Genomic DNA, 18,649 nt, shown 5'->3' with positions numbered 1-18,649 from the left:
GGGCGGCACAACACGTGTCTGTCGAGCATGGTTGGTTGGTTGGTTTGTTGTTTAACGCCGCACTCAGCAATATTCCAGCTGTATGATTGCGGTCTGTAAATAATCGAGTCTGGACCAGACAATCCAGTGATCACCATCATGAGCATGGATCAACGCAATTGGGATCGATGACATGCATCAACCAAGTCAGCGAGCCTGACCACCCGATCCCGTTAGTCGCCTTTTACGACAAGCATAGTCACCTTTTATGGCAAGCATGGGTTGCTGTAGACCTATTCTACCCCGGAATCTTCACGAGCATGGAGATAAGCTTTATCTTGGTGATTTCAAATCCGTGACTCGTACTCCAGTAGCCTGATGAAAGTTTGCAGCCATTTGATTTTAGCTCGATTTCCTTGACCTGTGACGTCCTGAACGAGGTTGATCGTCATAAACCCGCATTCCAGGAGTCATGCTTTCCGCTGTGGTGTCCAGTAGCGGATACCACGGATATGGTATCATGCAAGGTATCCGCCACCGGATACCCGGATGCATTTTGGGTAATTGTCCGGAGGTATCCCGAAGGTATCCGGAAAATGGAAACTGCTTTTTGTTTTGATTTGACAGGCCGTGTAACGTGAACGTTCTTGCATCGGATGTCTGTCGTCAACACTAATTTTTGTTCTAATATTTGGTATTGACATTTATAGTACATGATTTTCTACTTCTTTTCAAGAGTATATAATGAAAAATGCCATTTAATAATGTCAGAATATGTGTTCTTCATATTCATGTCATTCAAGCAAAATACTCAAATAACACATACACCCTATAGACAAACATCCACCTGTCAGAACATAGCTGATGGTGATTTCAGTGTCGCGAATGATCATAAGCATGATTCTGGTGGGGTGGGACGGGGGTTAAAGTCGCGTCCATATTATTGCACTTATATAGCTACGTGCATGTGTGTGTGTGTGTGTGTGTGTGTGTGTGTGTGTGTGCGTGTGCTTGTACTATTTGGACTAATGCAGATTTTATAGTGCATTGAGATACCATGCTGTTCAACATGAATACCCCACTCAGACACAATACTGACTCCGAGTCCGCCAGTCTTTGTTCTAACCCCTTAATCGAGTGCCAGACAGGGTAACAACAAGTACCATCTATTGATGTCTTTTGGTATGTGGGGCGGTCCGGTAGCCTAGTGGTTAAAGCGTTCGCTCGTCACGCCAAAGACCCGCGTTCGATTCCTGACATGAGTACAATGTGTGAAGCCCATTTCTGGTGTTCCCCGCCGTGATATTGCTGGAATATTGCTAAAAGCGGCGTAAAACCATACTCACTCACTCACTCTTTTGGTATGACGCGGTCGGGGATCAAACCCCGGACCTTCCGCTCTCCAGGAGGACGCTCTTCCACTAGACCATGGAGGCGGTCCAAGGAATTGTGATGGCTCCCAAGAGGAAGCGAATATTTAATGATCCCTGTGCTTGTATAAACATGAGGTGTGGTGGCAAAGTAAGGATAAATCTCTGTGTTTATCGACGCCGAGTGAACTTGAATTAAGCACTTGTGATTTCGGGGAAGAATCGGTACACTATGTAGGTATATAAGATCCGGCAGGTTACCAGGTATTTGGCCGATTGTCCAACATCATCACTCATCACTCGGGCATGACCATTGATGTACGCCCCAAACAATTTCTTTCACAACTATAGCGTGGGAAGTCCATTGATACAGTGGTCATCAGAGACAGGCATAGTGTATATTAATGCCTCGCCTCTTACAGTGTACATGAAGTAAATATTGAAGGTTTACCTTTAGATAAATATTATTTGTATACAAAATGATTGACAAATTCCTCTTTTCATATCACAACCAAACGTTTGACCGTGTTGAAATGAAACGAATTTTTCGAGGTGAATAAGCAAAAAGAAACCTTCACACAGCTGTATCAGACCGTGGAAACTGGAATATATATTTTAATGTTTAATTTCGCAGAATAAAATTCAGGATTCAACATAATTGATAAATTCAAACTGGATTTAGTTTGGAAAGGAACATAAATTTGAAAGGTTTTTCGTACAATTGATAAGACCTGTATCACTTCGGGCTTTCCCCCACATCAAGCTGACACGCTGTGATATAACTGAAATGGTTCAATCACAGTATGAATATTCCCGTTATGACTACTCAAAAAGGAAGATGGTACAACGAACATACACACTGTACCTATAGAATAATTGACTATTCAAGCCGCCATCTGTACTCTGCCCATATATACCTAAACACTGTCTTATGAGCGATGTTGTTATATTCAATGTAATATTTTCTTCTCATATTCTTTATTTTCACAGACCCGTGAAGATTCCGAGGTAGAAAAGGTCTTCAGCAACCCGTGCTTGCCGTAAAAGGCGACTAACGGGATCGGGTGGTCAGGCTCGCTGACTTGGTTGATGCATGTCATTGATACCAATTGCGTGGATTAATGCTCATGATGTCAATCACTGGATGGTCTGGTCCAGACTCGATTATTTACGGACCGCCGTCATATAGCTGGAATATTGCTGAGTGCGGCGTTAAACAACCAACCAACCAACCAACTTTATTTTCCCAACTATCACAGAGAAAACTTACTTAGAAATCTGGGGGTATTCACCATAGAAATAAAATGTTAGTTGGTTGGTTTGTTTTACGAAAGACACGATGACATGCGTCAACCAAGTCAGCGAGCTGAACACCCGATCCCGTTAGTCACCTTTTACGGCAAGCATGGGTTGCTGAAGACCTATTCTACCCCGGATGCCCGGGTAGTGTAATCTAAAACTAATACTAATACACAAGGACAATTATACAAAAACATCACATGAATTTATAACATTGTGCAATGGCCATATCTATTGATGTAAAGAGATTGGTTTTGGTTGGTTGGTTTGATGTTTAACGCCACACTCAGCAATATTCCAGCTATATGACGGCGGTCTGTAAATAATCGAGTTTGGACCAGACAATCCAGTGATTGATATCATGAGCATCGATCCACACAGTTGGGATCGACGACATGTATGAACCAAGTCAGCGAGCGTGACCACCCGATCCCGTTAGTCGCCTTTTACGACAAGCATGGGTTGCTGAAGACCTATTCTACCCCGGATCTTCACGGGTCGATATAAAGAGAAAAAATAATAGCATTATTAATTTGTGTGTGGTGGAATTTTAAACATCAGTTTAGGATCAGAAAACATACAAAGCAAGGTCTATAGAAAATAAAAATGAGCAATATCTAAAATCGTATGATCATTGGCAAGGCAAACTGGATGTAGATAATAATACAACCATCATAAAAGCCATCGGTATGAATATATTGTTTTCAATTTGTAAGATGAAAGATTGCAGTTGGTATATGTATCCTTGAACAGGTATTCAAACTAACATTTATTATGCGCTGATGTGTATAAAAAAAATTCCGGATATTTGAAACTTTAATAATGCAATAATGATATCTATCTATTATTTATCATTATTGATATGTATGTAATCATTATAGTCATTGGCAGCAAATAGCCACCATTATTTATACAACCTGCACAAATGAACCCTTACGAGTATCCGAATGTTTTGCAGTGATTTCAAATCCGTTTCTTGTATTTTGAACATTGTATAATATGTAGTTAATGACATAATTTGTCAGTGCCTGTTTCTTTTACACTTTTATCAAATATTTTCCCTCGTCTGGTCCTCCTAGTTTAAATACCTGTTCAAGGATACATATGCACTCTGCAATCTTTCATCTTACAAATTGAAAACAATATATTCATACCAATCGCTTTTATGATGGTTGTATTATTATCTAAATCCAGTTTGCCTTGCCTATGATCATACGATTATAGATATTGCTCATTCTTATTTTCAATAGGCCTTGCTTTGTATGTTTTCTGATTCTAAACTGATGTTTAAAATTCCATCACACTCAAATTAATAATGCTACTATTTTTTCTCTTTATATCTACCCGTGAAGATCAGGGGTAGAATAGGTCTTCAGCAGCCCATTCTTGCCGTAAAAGGCGACTATGCTTGTCGTAAAGAGGCGACTAACGGGATCGGGTGGTCAGGTTCGCTGACTTGGTTGATGCATGCCATCGAACCCAATTGTGTGGATCGATGCTCATGATATGAATGACTGGATTGTCTGGTCCAGACTCGATTATTTACAGACCCACGCCATATAGCTGGAATATTGCTGAGTGTGGCGTTAAACAACAAAGAAACAAACAAAGAAACAAACAAAACACTCGGAAGTTGGGATAACTAAAACTGAAGTTTTCGTATAAACTTTAAAGATAGAGAGAGCTAGGTGGCAGACAGGAAAAGAGAAATACATGTATGTATGTATAAAAGTTTTCATATTCTCGTACAATTGCGAACGTACCTTCAGATCGTCCTGTGTGAACGCTGGCATCCCCACAATGTAGAGGCAATGTTTCAAAGACACCCCACAAACGTAAATACAAGATCCGGGATACGAGGATGCTCCAGTGTCCCGTGACCTGTATCCGGCTCAGTGTGTGAGCGCTGAGGCCGAATTGTGCCCAAGGTTAAGACCATGTCGTTTTACCCGCCCTCCACTTGACACGCCACTATTCAAAAGCTGTTCATATCTCGTGTGTCATCCTCGTTTTACCAGTGTGCTATATTCTTGTTATTTTAAGAACTGTACCCATCTGCCATAATAGGTTAGGTTAAAAAATCACGAATACCCCTGGTCTTTAATGACTGGACCCGTGAAGATCCTGGGTAGAATAGGTCTTCAGCAACCCATGCTTGCTGTAAAAGGTGACCATGCTCGTCGTAAAAGGCGACTAACTGGATCGGGTGGTCAGGCTCGATGACTTGGTTGATGCATGTCATCGATCCCAATTGCGTTGATGCCCATGATATTAATCACTGGATTGTCTGGTCCAGACTCGATTATTTACAGACCGCCGTCATATAGCTGGAATAGTGCTGTGTGCGGCGTTAAACGACAAACAAACTTTAATGATTGAAACAACTGCTCGACACGTCCTATTACATACCGCCATCAACCCGTGAAGATCAGAGGTAGAATAGATCTTCAGCAACCAGTGCTTGCTGTAAAAGGCGACTATGCTTGTCGTAAGAGGCGACTAACAGGATCGGGTGGTCAGGCTCGCTTCATCAGCCAACATCAATGAACTTGTTGTTTTAGGCGCAGGTTTATAAACTAGAAAGTGTACATATAATTGCATGCGGAAGATTATTGTGGCTCCCGAGATACCAAAATTTATAGTGTATGGAGAATGCGGTTAATACACTCGTTACTTTGTCTAACACATTAAAACACCACTTAAAGCGTGTCGAAGGGCAGGACGATCTATTTCTTTAAAATGCATTTGTACACTGATAACTTGGTTGGTTGGTTGGTTGGTTGGTTGTTTAACGCCGCAATATTCCAGCTATATGAGGGCGGTCTGTAAATAATCGAGTCTTGAGCAGACAATCCAGTGATCAATGTCATGAGCATCGATCCACGCAATTGGGATCGATGACATGCATCAACCTGCTATTTATATCATCCTGCTTTAAATTTCCATAAATAACCAAAGACATGTGGAAACAACACATAGCATATACTTGATGCATAATTCTTGTAGTTATCAGTGTACGACCCGTGAAGATTCCGGGGTAGAATAGGTTTTCAGCGACCCATGCTTGCCGTAAAAGGTGACTATGTTTGTCGTAAAAGGCGACTAACGGGATCGGGTGGTCAGGCTCGCTGACTTGGTTGATGCATGTCATCGATCCCAATTGCGTGGATCGATGCTCATGATGTTGATCACTGGAATGTCTGGTCCAAACTCGATTATTTACAGACCGCCGTCATATAGCTGATCATTGAATTCATCAGCGATATAATTTTTACACAAATATAGAAAGCTTCAATCTTCCAGATTCAATATCATGATAATATTGCAACAGCTAACGTCAATAAAGTTCAGAGGCAAAAGAAAAAGCTCTATTACTAAACTGATTTTTTAAACGTTCGTATGGGACAGACACCTTTTTCGTTTTAATGAAAAACAACAATTTTGTTTTGAGTGATTATTAGAGGTAGGCTTAAACCTTTTTTAAAGGCATTTCAGTTATGCCATTTGTGGGAGGAAATCCTTAAGTGATGCAGATCTTAGACGTTTAGTCCTTCGGTGAAATCCACGAGCACTGGTAGGATACTGTCGAACCCAAAACATATACACGGAGACCAGAACGCCTCAACAAGTGCCTTGAAGTGAGTGAGTGAGTTAACACTGACAGTCACATCGGCAGTATTTCAGCCATATCGTGACTGCAACAATTTAAACAGACATACGAAATACGTGTAGTCTTTCTAAAATACCCGTCAGCAAAGGACAGTAAAATAACTAGAGTATCACAGACATAATTAAAACTAGTGTTGAACGATAAAACGATATTACTACGCAGAAGAAAACATGATAAAAACGAGCTGGGGATCGCCAGCAACCAAAGTATGGCCACCATACTGGGGACCGTGGGGACTTTTAGTGAATATAAAGATATAACCGAGAGTTGTTTCTTGAATTATTTTCGCCGACTTTCACGAAATAGATAACTAATTTGTGGCTTAAACGCTTCAAATGATTCATGTATTTGAGCACAACAGGACAGGTGAATGCGTAATTCAATGCAACCACGACACATTCCATGTAAACACGTTTACTGATCATGACTGGCATGACAGCCTTGTAAATATTTCAGCCATATCGTGACTATCAAAGGTTAAACATAATAAATACATAGTGACCAATATAAAAACCTGCCAACGTAGGACAGTAAAATAACTAGACTTATCACAGAAATGTATTTAAAACTAGTATGTAATCATAAAATGAATAGCACTATACATAACATTAACATTATAAAAACGGGCTATAGATCGCCAGCACATGAAGGTAGATCACCATACAAGGGACCATGGGGACTTACAGTACTTCAGCTTCCTGCATGGACCCCAGTCGGATTTACCCTTCGGGTGTTGGCAATTATTGACAAATTTAGCCAAATATAACACATATTCTACAATTAAAACTATAGTTGGAATAACATACTTCGAATGGTATGGCCTTACGATACCCCTCACAGGGGGACAATAATTTTACACTACTTTAACCCCCTTCGAGGACACAGCCACGAACAATCAAAGATATAAATTTATTCTACTAATGTTAAAAAGTAATTTATTTTATACAAAACAAATTAACAAAATTTACTATACAACTCTATTTCCTTAAAAAAATAATTAAATGAGCACTAATAGTATTAAAAAGAGCCTACATAGATGTAACCTATATTACATTTCGTTTCACTAAATAACTGTGCTAAATTAATGAAGACGTTGTTTTATTATATACATAAGTATGAGATATATAGTGAAAATATAAATAGTATTGTGAAATAAATTTGAAAAATGGGATTTCACTGCAGTGAAAATATAAGGTTTGGACCGGAACTACTTTCATCTCGAGTTACTTCCCTTTGATACAAAGGGACATATTTTCATGGTTACATCTCTTGGATCGTCTGCTAGCCAAAATGAGCGACAACATAGAGAGATGATGTGGATGATTTATTATCTGTAATAGATTACAGCATACTTGGTAATAAAAAGTATCCATCTATCAGTGATGATGATGTGTCAAGGTTTCTTCGAGATCTGGAAAATCAAAACACAAGAAAGAAGACAGATAGAGACATTAGAATTATCAGTGAGTACCTAGTGATGGTTGAGGGGGAAACTAGAAAAAAAATGAAGAAATCGATGCAGTATCTTTAGATTCCTATTTGTCAAGATTTTTTCTGTCAGTAAAAAAGAATGATGGTTCAGAATATGAACCAGTCAGTCTAAAAAGCTACCAATCTTCCCTACAAAGATACTTGAAACAAATGGGTTCTACATTTAACATCATTTTAGATATCACAATTGCAAGATCTAGAGAAACACTCAAATGCAAACAAAAAGAACTTAAATCAATGGGTAGGGCAACAAAACCAAGGCTCCTGGAGAGCTGTCAGATACGGATATTGATGCCATGTACGATGCCAAGACCCTCGCAAGTGATAACTCTCACAGCCTCCTTCACACCATGTGGATGATTTGTTGTCTGAACTTCGGCATGAGAACCGGAAAGGAAACCAGAAATTTACAATGGGGAGTCAAATAAGTATCTTATCTTTATAAGTGAGCGACAAACAAAAACAAGATCTGGGGATAATCCTAAAAATAAACGGCAAATAAAACCAAGAGCCTATGCAACACCAGAAGACCTGGAAAGATGCCCTGTCAATGCATATAAATTGTAGACTAAGACGACCACCAGCCTCTTGTACACCAGACAGTCCATTTTTTCTAGCAGTCAATAACAACAGGAAGGAACAGTCGTACTGGTACAAAAATGCCTCACTAGGTGTCAACAAGCTATATGGAATTATGAAGGCTATGACAGAAGGTGCTGACATAGCTGATGACAAAAGATTGACACCATACAGGTAAATATTCAATAGCTATATTAGTTTTGGATAAACACTTAAATATAATATTGGGAAATACAATGACAATCAGCCATAAAGTAAGTCAAAATAAATTAGGTAATATATATATATATATATATATATTTATCAAATAAATGGCATGATATTGAATATACCTGAATCATTTGGGTTTTTTCAGTATTAGGAAGCACCTGGTCCAGAAGTTAACAGACAGCGGCGTTTCTCCTAATGACACCATTCAGATATCTGGTCAGATGACAGCTGTACACAAAAACAAATGAATTTATGAAATATTTATACTACATATATTAAAACAACAAAATTATATGGAAAAAACATATTTAGAAATAAATTTTGAAGGTTGGTATTCCACTGAAGTGAAAATATACATTAATTTTATCTACAATTATTTAATAAGTCAGGGAACAATAACAAATTTAGTTTCCTTTTTTAATAATATCAATGGCTAAAATGTGCTGTTTTGAATATTATGAGAACATATATCGGTAAAAAAAATAAACATTTGAAAATTCTATTGGCCTCATCCTATAAACTTGTTGTTTTAAGACATTAAAGTAATGAAATACCAAATGAATAATAAAATACTCTTAAGAGAAATACAAATATCATTCATTCATCTTTCAAAATATGGATAAAATGTTATTTTGAATTATTTTGTTTTCTAAATTTCAGGCCACAAAAACGTGAATTCGATAAATAATTACTCAAGTATGAATACTGAAAAGCAGAAGGGAATATCTCGCATTCTGTCAAACAGTAACACCGCTAGCAGCACAGTCACAACAGCTGATCGAAATCCGGACTCGGCACCAATGCAGGGTGGATTTGCGATGCAATCTGTGTCCAACCGCCTTCAGAATCAACATTTTCTGACAAGCTTGTTGTCTGGAAATACAATCAACGGAAATGTTAACATATGTCTATCACCTGACATGTTCAATGTATCAATGTCCTCCGAAAAACACTCTGCAAATGCGACAACATCAAACACATGTGAAGACGAGTTACCACCATTGAAAAGACCATGCTTGCAATATAATGACAAGATCATCTTGAAATATGGCATCAGCTGACTATGGATTATTATGTATTCCTACGCATTGACGTTGGTGCGAAACATTGTTTGGACAATGAGTTGTATGCAATAAAAAATTAAGAAATTGATAAAATGCCAATTTGAATCAATGTTTTTGATTCACATTTGTATTTCGTTTTCTTTGACAATTTGAAATGAGTATAAATTGAGTGAACTATTTACTTAATCGTAGTAAAAGCGACAGGTCGTATGTGAGCAGGTCACGTCGCGAGAAATATCATCGTGGTTTTTGTAGTTGAAAGATCTGACTAAATTTCAATTCAAAATATGTAAAAATGGGAGATGTATATAATAAATATAGACTACTTCATGCTTTTTTGTCGAATACGATTTATATTTCGTCTCGTGAAGCCTCAAACCCCATATTGTTTCTCGGTCTTCGATCTCGAAACAATATGGGGTTTGAGGCTTCACTCGACGAAATATAAATCGTATTCGACAAAAAGCATGAATTAGCCTCTATGTATCAAAGCAGTTTGTCCTGAATGGCTAAATATTGTTTAGACGATGATCTGTTTGTGGCCGTGACGCCAAGGTAGGATTACGGTTAGATCCCGTTAGATCGATATCAGCTGTGATTAGAGGATTGGATGGATACAGTTGGCTCGCAGTAATTCTGATATATTGTGAGTATTCAACGTAGCCAACCACGCTGCAACAAAGCTATCTTTAGCGCCAGTATTGTATTTGTATATTTATTGTGTAATTTAAATAAATATAGTATGCTGGCTAAATTGAGTTGTTAATCGATGTAAATAAATTGATATTGTTATTTTTGACAAGGATATCCTGTTCTGTCCTTATTTGTGATGGATTTGCAAACTGGGACACCATGTCCGGTTAATCGAACCCCTAGATCCGTCACACCTGCCATCATCAGAGCCCTTGATAATAGAAGTCAGACCAGATACACCCACAGAAATGTTTTTTTCTGTGTGGAATTGTGCAGTGTTCATGGAAGTGATGATTAGAAAGGTAAAAGTAGCCCCTAATAATTTGTTTGTTTAACGACGCACTCAGCAATATTCCAGCTATATGACAGCGGTCTATAAATAATCGAGTCTGGACCAGACAATCCAGTGATTAAGATCATGAGCATCGTTCCACACAATGGGGGTCGATGACATGCATTAACCAAGTCAGCGAAACTGACCACCCGATGCCGTTAGTCGCCTTTTACGACAAGCAAAGTCGCCTTTTACGGCAAGAGTGGGTTGCTGAAGACCTATTCTACCCCGGATCTTTACGTGTCAGTCCCAAGATGATCAACCAATCAGTATATGACTGACAGGTGATGAGCGATATCACCTTTGGCTTAGGAAACGTTGAAAAACACGTAAAATGGAAAAAAGTCAATAAAGTTTGGTATGAGTTGGTTACAATTTTGTTCGAAAAATAATTTGTTCAAGAAAAGTCCGGAAATGAAAAATTTTGCAACAAATCCGAAATGAGTTTTTAAGCTACTATCAGAGGTAAATATACATGTCTCCAACCACAATGCCTGCATCAAAGCAAAAGTGTTCTGATGAAATTAATATTGATCAATTTGAAAAAATCCAGAAGATTCTTGGGCTCCGTCGTTAGCATAATCAAATTTGTATTCCACGGTACGTAGCGCCTCTGAAATATCAGGATTAACAATATCTATATTAATGTTTTCAGAGTAATTTTTTGTTTCCGACATCGTACATCGTGTCTGAGTGGGGTGTACGTCACGTCACGTCTCCACGGTATGTGACATGGTATCGTCTTGTCTTGTCAGTGGGTGTTCCTGATTATATCAATTGGGCCGGGACTGACTAAACACGTAGATTTGAAGATACTTTTTACTGATTGTGCGTTCGCTCATGTGCTGTCCACAATATCCAGAATCTATCGGGACGACCTGTAGATAATCATGTCTGAGTCAGACAAACCAGTGATTGATAGTGTGATCACGTCCCACGCCATCGGACAACGATGACACGCAGTCGACCTGGCCACCAAGCCTTACCACCTGATGAATTAAGTATAATGGGTTATTTCGGTGTATTATTTAGTTTTGATTAGTTCTTAGTCACATAGCCCGTAAGGATCCGGGGTAGAACAGGTCTTCAGCAACCCATGCTTGCCGTAAAAGGCGACTATGATTGTCGTAAGAGGCGACTAACAGGATCGGGTGGTCAGGCTCGCTGACTGTTGATGCATGTCATCGGTCCCAATTGCGTGGATCGATGCTCATGATATTAATCACTGGATTGTCTGGTCCAGACTCGATAGTTTACAGACCGCTGTCATATAGCTGGAATATTGCTGAGTGCAGCGTTAACCAACCAACCAACCATCCAACCAACCAACATGTTGGCTGGACTAACGAGTCTATGTATAGTTCAATCAAAATCGCGCTCCGAAATCGAAATCCGGTTCGTAAACTGTCATGCAGATTTCGGTCGATTGGAGGATTTGCGAAGCATATGCACCGCTAGCTAGTCGTCAACAGATATTTTCTAAATCTTTTCATGGTTTTAATCAAGGTGCTCACATGATTTGATACACTTCGCGATGTAAGACACGTTTTGTCACAATATAGACTTGATTATCGATCAGATCGTCTTGACTTGGCGCCGCCGTTTTGTTTGAAGCAAATGCAAGTGCTACGAGAGGAGGAATTTGATTGGTCCATAGGAGAGGCACAGAAGGCGCTACGATCAAGCCCAGGAATTCCAGCCTAGTTCGGCAAGGGTGGAAACTGGACTTTTAAAGTCAGTTAACTCTCTTGCCTCGGGAAGATGTTCACATCTTTGAGTTGATTCACATTCTTTTCAACATGGAATTAATTGATGTCATATTTTCTGTCAAAGTGTTTGTTAGAAGCTTCGTTGGTTGGTTGGTTGGTTTGTTGTTTAACGCCGCACTCGGCAATATTCCAGCCATATGACGGCGGTCTGTGTAAACAATCGAGTCTGGACCAGACAATCCAGTGATTGATATCATGAGCATAGACATTGAGGATGGTCGATGTCGTAATTTTATTTGCCTGAGTCGAAAATGTTAACTGTCTACCTCTTCACTGCACATTATCATCGGTATGTATCAGATCCAGGTTTAGGTTCAATGCCAGAAGCCAGAAATCAAAATCAGGTTTTAAAACAGTCGGGTATAAACAATTGCAATCCTTCTGTTTACATGTTTTGGCCAATATCTTCATTTGTCCAGATTCATTGTTCATTTAAACACATAATTACGTTAAAGTGTATAAATCACTTATTAAAGCATTTTAACATCCTGATTTCCATTGAATAAATATTATATGTTGATTATATATACATACTCTTGTTCCACCGTTTGGTTTTTTTAGAGAATTAAACTGAACTGATAATATAATAATGATAAGTACTGGTGCAACATTTCTAATAGTTTCCTTGACTATTCTGGATATACTTCCATTTTAGAGGTTATCAATCCATGAACTTCCCTGGTTTCATTTGCTGATGTATTTGAATATGTTCGCCCTACTCTTACTCGGTGTGCACTGGCATATCGACCCGTGAAGATTCCGGGGTAGAATTGGTCTTCAGCAACCCATGCTTGCCGTAAAAGGTGACTATGCTTGTCGTAAAAGGCGATTAACGGGATCGGTTGGTCAGGCTCGCTTACTTGGTTGATGCATGTCATCGATCCCAATTGCGTGGATGACATGCATCAACCAAGTCAGCAAGCCTGACCACCCGATCCCGTCAGTCGCCTTTTACGACAAGCATAGTCATCGATCCCAATTACGTGGATCGATGCTCATGATATCAATCACTGGATTATCTGGTCCAGACTCGATTATTTACAGACCGCCGTCATATATAGCTGGAATATTGCTGAGTGCGGCGTTAAACAACAAACCAACCAAGCACTGGCATATCCGCCATCTTGTCACCTTGAGTCCAACAAGTGGGTAACAATAACCTTCTTGGAACCTGGTTCCAACCGAGTGAGTAACGGTGGACCCTCCGGTCTCTTGTTTATTAATGACTAAATCGCATATACGTGAAAAAACATTTTATTGGAACAACAAATTAAAAAGCAAAAATATTCAGTTTCTTTACATAATTCTGCATATATTTACAAGGCTGTCATGTCACTCTCTATCAGTAAACGTGTTTACATGGAATGTGTCGTGGTTGCATTGAGTTACCCATTCACCTGTCCTGTTGTGCTCAAATACATGAATCATTTGAAGCGTTTAAGCCACAACGTAGTAATATATTTCGTGAAGTCGGCGATTAAAGAAATAAAAATGTTTTTGTTTATTTGTTGATTTACGCGCCAGTTAGGAATACTGTAACTATAGTACTAGTACAGTAAGGCAAAATATGTATTTTTTCGTAAAAATTCGTTAAATTAAATTCTAAATGGTAATTCACAGTTAACGACAGTAACAAATCTTGAAATTTTGAAATCAGTGCACACTTTTATTCTATCTTCTTGCCGATTTAGAGATTTTGTCTGAGATGTTGGCTTTGCTATATGATACTGCCATGTTGTTGTGCTGAATGTAAATAATAATGTAACTGTAGTTATGAAAGATAATCCAGTAATTAAACACTTACAGAACAATACTTATCTTTAATGCCAATTATACAATGTATGCTATTTCTCATGTCACTTTCAATACATTGTAATTTGTATATGCATCATGTTTGGGAGAGGCATTCGAATAAGCATCATTTGCTTGTTTGCCAATCCCTCCACTTTATGGAAATAAATATGTTTATATCATATTGTAACTATTTGACGGCGGCCCGTAAACAATCCAGTGGTGAACTATATCCAATCTCATTAACATCAGGTCCCATGAAGGCATTCCTGTGACCGTCACGCACATGGGGATCGTATCGGAGTAAAAGATCTGATTTTACTTAGGGGGTGGGGGGGGGGGGGGGGGGGGGGGGGGGGGGGGGGGGGGGGTCTGGTTCTGAGGGTTTCTCAAATGTATTGGTGGCCACATTTGCAGGGGATCTGATATATATACAAGTATATATATATACTTCCACTGTGATTTTGGACTTTTGCACCGAGATTTTGCCTTTCGCGCCCTGTGTAATTGACGTTATGTATTCATATTAAATGTCAACCCTTAGGGTTGTCTGAATGTAGTTAAAAGCAGCAGTGAAAAGCATGTAAGTTATAGCGTCACACTTAGCGGTATATAGATAACCGAGTCTGGACCAGACAATCCGATGACTGACTCAAGAGTCTTTGAATACAGACGAACGTCTGGTATATACATGGGTAAAAGGGACCCCGTGAAGATCCGGGGTACAATAGGTCTTCAGCAACCCATACTTGCCGTGATAGGCGACCATGCTTGTCGTAAGAGGCGACTAACAGGATCGGGTGGTCAGGCTCGCTGTCATCGTATCCCAATTGCGTAGATCGATGCTCATATCAATCACTGGATTGTCTGGTCCAGACTCGATTATTTACAGACCGCCGTCATATAGCTGGAATATTGTTTACTGCGGCGTTAAACAACAAACAAGCAAACGAACAAAAACGTAAAAGGACTAGATGAGTATCACAAAACTAGAAAAGCACTCAAGAAGAAATATGGAATATATAACATTCATCGATTGTATGTAAACAGGGGAGGTAACCGTGAATGTCACAACTGCTGTCACGTCCCCTTGCTGTTCCGCCTGGTGATAAATAATGTACATTGTTTCTTTTATAGTTGTACTATAACGTTACACGTTTGCACTGCAGCAGAAGCATGCATTCTACCCATCCTGTCACGTTCGATACAGTGAATAGACATGCATTATATGTGTATGCATTACTCTCCGCCCTCTAAGTTATTCACCCGTGAAGATGCGGGGTAGAATAGGTCTTCAGCAACCCATGCTTGCCGTAAAGGTGACTATTTTTGTCGTAAAAGGCGACCATGCTTGCCGTAAAAGGTGACTATGCTTGTCGTAAAAGGTGACTATGCTAGTCGTAAAAGGCGACAATGCTTGCCGTAAAAGGTGACTATGCTTGTCGTAAAAGGCGACTAACGGGATCGGGTGGTCAGGCTCGCTGACTTGGTTGATGCATGTCATCGATCCAAATTGCGTGGATCGATGCTCATGATATTAATCACTGGATTGTCTGGTCCAGACTCGATTATTTACAGACCGTCATATAGCTGTAATATTGCTGAGTGCGGCGTTAAACAATAAACCAACCAACCAACTCTAAGTTAGTATGCGTACATACTTTGTATGCATAAACTGACAAACAGATTTTGGAGCTTAAAAACAATTATATCGCATCTGATGACAGTACATCCAATCCACTATTACATACAGGGAGCGCATCCGTAATTACATAGTGACAGTGCATACACTATTACTGACAGTACACCAAATATCGCATACTGACAGTACATCCGTAATTGCAAAGTTACCGAAAATATCGGCATCTGACTTGAAAGAAATTGGCATCTTCCTCTCACCCAGTGATGATCATGAGTTAGCGTAGAGGTCCTCTACAATGGAAATAAATTCAGATTAAAAACTGGACTTTAACATCGGTAGAGAAACGACACCATGACTCAATAGTCCGGTCCAGACTCGATTATTTACAGACCCCCGCCATATAGCTGGAATATTGCTGAGTTCGGCGTTAAAAAACAAACCAGTCAACCACTGAATACGGAAACTAAGGTCGTTGATTAAGTGACAAAACATTTCGTGCTCAAAATTATCAGATAGATTGATTATTGCTGACCGCTGAGTTAAAAAATAAACACAATAAACAAGCATTTCAAGTTCAATAAATGGGTCAGAGATTGTTTTAAAGATAAGCTTGATGCACTTTCAGATTTGATAAACAAATAGCAAGATGAAGGCAACGTCTCAATCCATTTGGACGATGAAAAAGGTGCGTGGATCGCAAAAATAACGTAATAGACCCGTGAATATAGCGGCATTGGCCCATGCATTAAAAGCATATAGCGATTATAAACTGAGGGGCTACAGGAAGAATACAGAGATTGTCTTTTATGTAATTGAACATTGAAAGAGTGAGTGTGTAGTTGGGTTTAACGCCGCTTTTAACAGTATTCCAGTTATATCACGGCGTGTCAGCTTAATGTGGGAGGAAAGCCCGAAGTGATGCAGGTCTCAGACGTTTACCTCTTCGGTGAAACCCACGACCACGGGTATGGTGCTGACAAACCTAGAAACATAATCGGGGCGAACCGAGATTCGAACACACAATCATAGGTTTCTGGCGTGCCCAAGGGACGCAACTCTGAACAGCGAATCGCGACGACTGGGCCACCCGTGCCACCGAACATTGAAAGAACTGTTGTTAACTTTGATTGTCTATTTTACAATCACTCATTCCTGCAACAGTTTGTAAAAAGTAATCTGTGACTGGATAATGTTGTGTAAAAATACATTGGTTTAATGATGACATGGATAAGAAATGAATTTGCATGGCCCCTACCAAATTTGAAATACAATTTGTGCCGAGATATGAAAAGTTGTTGATTATCAAAGATAAGATGTCTAAGATACCCATCATCATGCGAATATTTTTTTTTAACATTTAAATTTTTTTTAAACCAAATTAGATTTAAATCCAATAGAAATATAAGTATTTTTTTTATAGCTGACTAGTACAGTTCAGTTCATTTTTATATAATATCGCTAACTTTTCAATTTTCAATTTAAAATCAAATATAATATAACATCAACGGAGGGGTATAGTTTCCTTTTTAGCCTCAGTTTAAAAAACGTTCATGCAGTGATGATCGGTGCAGAATGTCTACAGCATGCATGCTATATAATGGCAGAAAGATCGCCACACCAAACCTGTATAGCCTCTTATTTCAGTATTTTGGTATGCGCTCGGCCTTGAGTTATGGCGTCGCCGATGCTTTTGTTTGACGTGCACAGAAGCATACCCTGAAAGTACATTCATGATGGATACACGTGCTCAGGGGCGCTGGACCAGGACGCTGGACAAACATGTCTGTGCCAAACATGCCTATGAGCTAATGAGGACAACATCGACAAATCGTGTTAATATAATGCAATGTCCACATTACATTCAACCTTTTTGGGGGGCAGAGATAGTATAGGACCAAGAAAAGTATACACTTTAAAATTGGATTTCACCAAAAAATACAAACGTTATAAATCCTTTACGTCTGAAAGCAGTGGCCGAAACTCTGCAAACTTGAGGTTAAAACACAACTATGATAACTGTACCAAATAGCATCACCAACGAAAAACCGTTTCCTTTTTGTGTCAATTTGAGCCTCCGACCAACACGAGTGTATACTGTCTTTTGCCCTGCAGTGTACTGAGGAGGATATATACAGTGCATGCTTCAAGAGTGTAAGGTTATTTTAATATTCATTTTCATTGATTAGGCTGACTGTTCATTCGAAATCATTTTAAGTAAGGCGGTTATCGCTAAAACCATCAGTCACTCGTGGCTTATGTAAAACAGACATGTGAATATTGGTATATCTACATGAGCATATCTACGTTGGTTTATATAGTACTGGTATGGCAAGCTTTGTTAACTAGAATGAATACACATAACATTGTTATGTAGTAGCGAGCAGAAAACTCGCTTTTAATTTCAACAAGAATAGGCCCACATTCGCATCTCGCAGTCCACCCGTACCTGGTTTAACATACAAACTTAAGAGTTAGAAATTGCATGCTGCTTCTTCAGATCTAAACCCGATTGAAAAAAATTGGCAAGTGATGAAAGACAAGGTGGAAAAACAGGAGTGAATAGTTTAGTCTTATCCATCAGACATGAACGATTTTCTGACACAGACAATTTCATAGAGAGCATGGGGCTCCCGCCGTAACCCACAGTGTCTGGATAGAAACGAAGCAGTTACCGACTATTGGCTATAGTCTCATACAAGTTTGTGGAAAATCGGAGAATACAATTCATATTAACGATGAAATTATTAAATCGTGAAAT

The 18,649-nt window shown here is 39.1% G+C and overlaps 1 protein-coding gene and 1 pseudogene across 2 annotated transcripts in view; one reads left to right on the top strand and one right to left on the bottom strand.

Annotated features, from left to right (window-relative positions):
- Nucleotides 1-7,959: 7,959 nt before the first annotated feature.
- LOC139457223 (uncharacterized) lies at nucleotides 7,960-9,659 on the top strand (annotated as a pseudogene).
- Nucleotides 9,660-15,936: 6,277 nt separating this feature from the next.
- LOC139458284 (protein sidekick-2-like) overlaps nucleotides 15,937-18,649 on the bottom strand; it is a 41,169-nt gene continuing 38,456 nt past the window's right edge. The window contains exons 15-16 of one of the 2 annotated variants that reach the window (XM_071239663.1): nucleotides 17,515-17,607; nucleotides 15,937-16,181 (exon numbers count right to left, since the gene is read on the bottom strand). In XM_071239663.1, the coding sequence (XP_071095764.1) occupies nucleotides 16,159-16,181; nucleotides 17,515-17,607 (116 nt within the window). In that variant the 3' untranslated portion in view covers nucleotides 15,937-16,158. The remainder of the gene's footprint in view (nucleotides 16,182-17,514; nucleotides 17,608-18,649) is intronic. The other variant, XM_071239664.1, reaches the window with a different exon arrangement.

Source organism: Haliotis cracherodii, unplaced genomic scaffold, assembly GCF_022045235.1.
Source record: "Haliotis cracherodii isolate W230 unplaced genomic scaffold, xgHalCrac1.p SCAF_12, whole genome shotgun sequence".
Taxonomy (NCBI): Eukaryota; Metazoa; Mollusca; class Gastropoda; order Lepetellida; family Haliotidae; genus Haliotis; species Haliotis cracherodii.
The sequence above is the reverse complement of the archived record's forward strand: the minus strand, read 5'-3'. Positions and strand labels throughout refer to the sequence as shown.